Source organism: Hyperoodon ampullatus (assembly GCF_949752795.1).
Source record: "Hyperoodon ampullatus genome assembly, chromosome: 20".
In the NCBI taxonomy this organism is placed as follows: domain Eukaryota; kingdom Metazoa; phylum Chordata; class Mammalia; order Artiodactyla; family Ziphiidae; genus Hyperoodon; species Hyperoodon ampullatus.
In genome coordinates, this window is record NC_136933.1 from 2,985,999 (window position 1) to 2,991,998 (window position 6,000).

The window sequence follows — 6,000 nt, forward strand, 5'->3', positions numbered from 1 at the left end:
CCACAGCCAGAGCAGGCTAGACGCTGCTAGACGCTACGTCTTGAGCCGGTGCGGGTAGGCGAGCATGCGCACTGGCGACAAGCGCATCTCTGGCCGCCTGCGCTCAGCTCCCGGCCCCCCACCAACCGGCTGTGTGGCCTCAGCAAGTCGAACGACTACTGCACTTGACTCTTATCAGTCTGATGCAGATAACGACACGACCTGCCTCCCAGGGCTGGTCTGAACAAGGTAAAATACATGAAGTACTCAGAACTGTGTGTGACGCATACTCAGGCCTGGTTAGGAAGTGTTAGCCATTAAGGTGATGAAGTGAGAACAAACGATGTATTTTAACCTTTGAATTATTAAGGAAACGTTATGAATAATATTTGAAGAGCTCTGACCGTTTACCCTCATCCCTAAGGTGCCTGAGACGTCCAGGGTGACTGTCAGCATCACGGTGCGTCTCCTACACAGAGGGCCAGGGCAGGACCCAGAGCCTCTCTGAACGCGCTTCCTTTACATACTGCAGGGTCAGAGAGTGTAAAGCAGGAAGGAGCTCTCTCCCAAGTTTAAGACTCCCCGGGCATAATGTGTACACTCGCAGTCTGCAGGGCTCTGCCTGGAAGAACCGACGTGCCCGCCGGGGACAGGTGTTCCGGATGGGTGTGTGTGATCCTGGCCTCGCGTCAGGCACCTGGTCCAGCCAGCACTGCGGGCCCACCCGAGAGACCTTACGCGTGTCAGGAACTCTGCAACACGGGCCTTCCCCTTTGTCCTTGAAAGGCAGTGGCAGTGCCTCTTCCTCAGGCCACTGTGAGGATTAAATGAGGGAATGCACCCCTGGAGGAGTGCCAGGCAGACATAAAGAACCCTCAGTGCTGTTGTTATTGGGTTATCTTTCGTCTGGTTATCACACACAGCTTTTCCAGACACTGGAAGCAGGTCACACAGATGTACATGTATCAGCAGAGTTAGACCTGGTGGTGCCTTGGAGAAACATGAGTGCACCCCTTGTCCCCGTGGTAACAGTTCTCAGACCAGAGGCGGTGGTTGCTAGAAGTGTCCTAGAGAAAGAAGTAAGACAAAGTTATTCGTTAGACCTTTTCTGGGCATCCTGAGTAGCAGGTGCTGAGGCTGTGAAGATAACTAAGGAGTGGTAGCTGCCCTCTCACTGCTCACGAGGTGGAACAGGGAGACACAGCAGAATGTGCCGTGGTCCCCTCAAAGCTGTGGACGGCGCTTGCCCAGGTGGAGGTTGGGCCAGGTGAGCCCTTGGAGAGGCTGAGAGAGTGCTCAGCGGGCCTGGAGGACCCTGAGCCTCAAACTGCTCAGGGAGAGATGAGAACGCTTTGTGCTGTTGGGCTGAATCTTGGAGAATACGGAGGAAGGACCGGCAAAGGGCATCCCTCCTTCTGTAGGGGAGTCGCTGTCACTTGGCTTTCCAGTGAGGGTCCTGCGGGGGGTTCTGAGTTGTTTCAGGTCTCCTGGGGTCCATTTACCGTCTCCTGTGCAAAAACAATTTTCCTGGGCCTGGCCTGGAGCGCTAAACCTACACTCACAGGGGTTTAGGGCTGTGCTCCCCGATATGGAGCCACTAGCCATGCCTGGCTCTTTACATCAAAATTAATTAAAATTAAAAATTGAGTCCCTCAGTCGCATGTCAGGTGCTCAGTAGCCACACACGACCGGCACAGACAACATTTCCATTGTCACAGAAAATTCTGTTGAATAGGACTGTTCTTGGGGGCGCCGGGCGTCACGCAGACGACCGGGACAAGAGGGACCTTTTCTCTCCGCTCCCCTCCAAGCTGGGGGTCCAGGCTCTCGGGAGCTTAGCCCCTTCCCCCTGGCGCAATGGCCTCTGCTGTCCCCCGGGCCACCGCCATTCTGACCCACCCAGCCTGGATTCAGCTCCAAAATAGACCGCTGGGTGAAGAGCTGGTTCATTTCAAAAAACCGGTGATGCAGAAGGAAGCTTTTATGTATCTGTTTCCACTAGTGCGGAGATCCTTTTATGCTCTCAGACAGGTTTGGTTCTTGTGTGAGGGAGGTGGCCTGGAGGTGTCACAGCCTCAGGGACTGAGGAAGGCCACTCACTGCTCTAGAATTAATTTCTTAGAGTCGTGCACGGGGCACGAGTCCGTGGTGATTAATATCTGATGCTGGACTTGGCATTGCATTCAAGAGCTCCCTTTACGGGCAGACCAAGCTCCCCGCTTGGCAGTGACCTCAGTCAGGCCTCCCTGAAGGCACCCGCTGCCCTTGATGGAATCGTGAGAAATTGTCCATCGACCTGTATCACAGGTGCACCAAGAGAGCATGCCCTTCAGGCACGGTGACCCTGTTGTAAAGCAAAAAGAACAAAGCCTGGTCCCCGTGGCATCCGCCTTCTGCACCTGCCGTGGGTACCACCGAGAGGAAGGAGGCCCCATTAGGACCGAGTTCTGGTGTCTCTGGAGATGAGACAGCACCAGGACTTGTGTGTAATGAGGAATAGTTACAGACTGGGAGGCTCTCGGGTGGTTTGATTTACAGCTACTATATGACCTGATTTTAGGAGGAATTTGCCTTATTCTGATTATAATTTTCCAGAATAGCTTTCATTTTAGGAATCCAAATCCATCTTGAGGAAATCCAGACATTATACATCTGTTGAAGTAATCTGGAATCTCAGAGTCAGCCTGTCAGTAAGCCGGGGAGGGGAGAGAAATCTTTTCAGAATGAGCCCCTCAGCTCGATTCTGAAGTCAGTGGAAAATACCCCTGGTTTCAGAGACAGACCTAGAGTCTTCAAACCTTGGTCTCCTGCAGGCCCCGGGCAGGCTGGTCACCTGTGGCCTTGGTTCAGCCTCCGGTTGCCCTCTGTGGGACCGGGTGTGTGCAGAAGGTAAAACAGGCAGACAGAAGCGGTCGTAGCTGGGGGAGCTCACCTGGGCGGCACTTGGGCACCTGACGCGGACACCCAGCAGCTGACCCAGGGGGCTCCTCGGGGTCACGGTGCCTGCCGTGTCCAGTGGCTCAGTCTTGCTGGGGAAGGGCAGGAAGGTGACTGGACAGGACGGAGAAGGTGCCCCGTGGGGCAGGGACACAGCAGAGCTCGGGCCAGAGGAGAGGCGGCAGGCTCATTTCCTGTCCAGCGCCCGGACTCCCACCCCCATCCTGCTGTCGCCCTGGGGCTGAGCCTCACGCACCGGGACGTGCAGGTGCGGGCCCTGCAGGGGGACGGGGCAGGAGGCGGGCCGGTCGGCTGGTCTCGGCGGGGGGAGAACAGCGGCTTTCCAATCCTCCCTTTATTAAAGGTCTGCTTACAAAAGAGAACATAGAAGCAGTGTTATTTTAGGCTTCACCCTGGATAATTAGGTTTCATTCTCAATTAACTTTACCACCTTTAGTCTTGTTAGACTAAAGGGCTGTGATAATCCATTGCCTTTTCACCAGGAGGTTTTCTGGGGTTTCCTGATAACGGTACTGAGGACCAGCACGGGAGAAGGCAGGGGGTCCCATCTGCTGACGTGGGAAAGGGCGCAGAGAACGCTGCTCCCCAGGTCAGAGGTCAGCGTCGCTCACCACCCTCACCACCCTGCCAAGGCGTGTCTGTGCACTTTCTGGCTGTCTCTGAAGAATTACACTAGGCATGAGAAGGGAAACCGGGAATACGAGTCAAACGTCCTGAGTGTGGACTCACTGGGGAAAAGGCCGGTCTGAATCAGTGTGAATTCACGAGGCATCCAAACTATACACAGGAATACATAGGTGTATAAAACTCATGTGTATATATATGCAGGGTTTCATTCTTTTGAATGTATGTGAAAGCATAACTATTAATAGATAAGCATATATATACACATGTACATGCCTATACCTATGTATCTACCTTCATTCCTGTAAATGAAGCATCATTTAGGAGTAGCCACAGCCGAGGGCACTGGGTAGGCCTGGGCCCCTCCTGGTTCTGTCACTAACTTGTTGACACCCGACCGGGGTGTCCATCTTTGGCACCGACGTCATTTGGGGCTGGATCACTCTTTGTAGTGAGGCGGTTCTGTTCGCGGTGGGAGGCTTAGCATCATCCCTGCCTCAACGCACTGGAGGAAAGTAGCCCCCCATCCAGGACAACCAAAAATGTCTCAAGACATTTCCAGACGTTGCCCTGGGTGAGAACTGCTGTTCCAGATCAAGCAGGATCATTCCCAGGCCATAGAGTCCCCATCAGTCAACTGGGGAGAGATCACCCTCCCAGGACGACCGTCAAGGGTCCGACCACACTCAGAAGCCACCTGACGCCTGTGCTGTTGTCAGTGGGTGTGCGAGTGGAAATGTGTTCTGAGGGGTAAACGTCTCAGCTCTCGTTTATACTATCCATTTGCTTATGTAACCTACCCCGGCCCAGTTACCAAATACCAGATGACGAATGATACTATACCGTATTCCTAAGAAGTCCAAACTGGACTTAAACTTGCTCAGGTTTTTACTAGCTTTATCCACACGGCTGCATTTAACAGAGGGGAGTTTTGGAAATGATTTGGCTGAAACACCTCTTCTTTCCCACAGGAATTCTCACCGTACAGAGAGCGAATGAGCTTCTGAGCACGTGCGTGCCAGGCAGCTTCCTGATCCGGGTCAGCGAGAGAATCAAGGGCTACGTCCTGTCCTATCTGTCCAAGGACGGCTGCAAACACTTCGTCATAGATGCCTCCACGGACTCGTACAGCTTCCTGGGTGCGGACCAGCTGCAGCATGCCAGCCTGGCTGAGCTGGTGGAGTACCACAAGGTGAAGCAATGCGCAGACTTCGCTGGCTCTGTGACAGGGGTCCTGCAGCAGCTCTGACAGTGAAAGGCAATTCCAGGAAAAATGACTGACACAAGCAATGGGGGAATTAGCCTTTGATGACCCCTGCTGATAATCAGGATTGTCAATGGCATTTCCTTTATCCCTGAACCTTGTTCCTCCTCAAATGCTCAGGGAGAACCCGCTAGGGCAGAGCATGCAGGACGTGCTACAAAATCTGTGCACCCTGACCACATCCGAGAACACTCCTTTTTTTTTTGAAGTATAGTTGATTTACAATGTGGTGTTAATTACTGCTGTACTGCAAAGATTCATATACAGTTATACATATATATATACATTCTTTTTTTTTTTTTTCGGTACACGGGCCTCCCACTGTTGTGGCCTCTCTCGTTGCGGAGCACAGGCTCCGGATGCGCAGGCTCAGCGGCCATGGCTCACGGGCCCAGCCGCTCCGCGGCATGTAGGATCTTCCCAGACCAGGGCACGAACCCGTGTCCCCTGCATCGGCAGGCGGACTCTCAACCACTGCGCCACCAGGGAAGCCCTCTTTTTTTAAAAAAATATATTCGTATCCATCATGAGAACACTCTTAAGTTAGAGCACAAGCCCAGGAAGGAGGGAGACCACATGGCAGTTTGCGGGCAAGAAAAATCTCTTTCAAGGCTGCCTAAGCCAAGAAAGCTTTGTGAACACCCAAGGGGAGACCAGAAGTTATGTGCTCTGGCGAGGTAGGGAGGGCATGGCTTCTTATTCAACTGTCTTATAAATAAGACTCAGGAGCCACCTAATACCTGTGCTGCTGTCACTGGGCACAGCCTGACCTGTACCGTCTGCTTCACAGGAGGAACCCATCACCTCCCTGGGGAAGGAGCTCCTTCTGTACCCCTGCGGTCAGCAGGAACAGCCGCCCGACTACCAGGACCTGTTTGAGTGACAGCCTCATTGTGTCAACCTGCAGCCGCCAGCTGGGCCGTCCTCTGGACAGACAGACACCTATGAAGCCACGTCGCCCTGCAGCAAGCCGATCCCGATCAAGCGAATGGACCCTTGGGGGTCCCGTGGCGACCTCTCTTCTGCACAAATGCTGGAGTTTAATTAACGCTGAGGGAATCGCTTCTGCATTGTACGCACCCCAGCAGTAAAGGGAGAAGAACCCCCATTTCTGCAGCTCCCAACGTGAAGGCTACAACCCTAGCGATGTATGGAATAAACGAAGAAGAAATTGG

At 53.4% G+C, this 6,000-nt stretch overlaps 1 protein-coding gene across 1 annotated transcript in view; it reads left to right on the forward strand.

The window, feature by feature from the left end:
- SH2D4A (SH2 domain containing 4A) overlaps positions 1-5,708 on the forward strand; it is a gene marked incomplete at both ends in the record, with an annotated part of 57,735 nt that extends 52,027 nt beyond the window's left edge. The window contains 2 exons of the mRNA XM_079726748.1: positions 4,533-4,753; positions 5,616-5,708. Coding sequence (XP_079582874.1) covers positions 4,533-4,753; positions 5,616-5,708 — 314 coding nt within the window. The remainder of the gene's footprint in view (positions 1-4,532; positions 4,754-5,615) is intronic.
- Between the last annotated feature and the right edge of the window lie 292 nt (positions 5,709-6,000).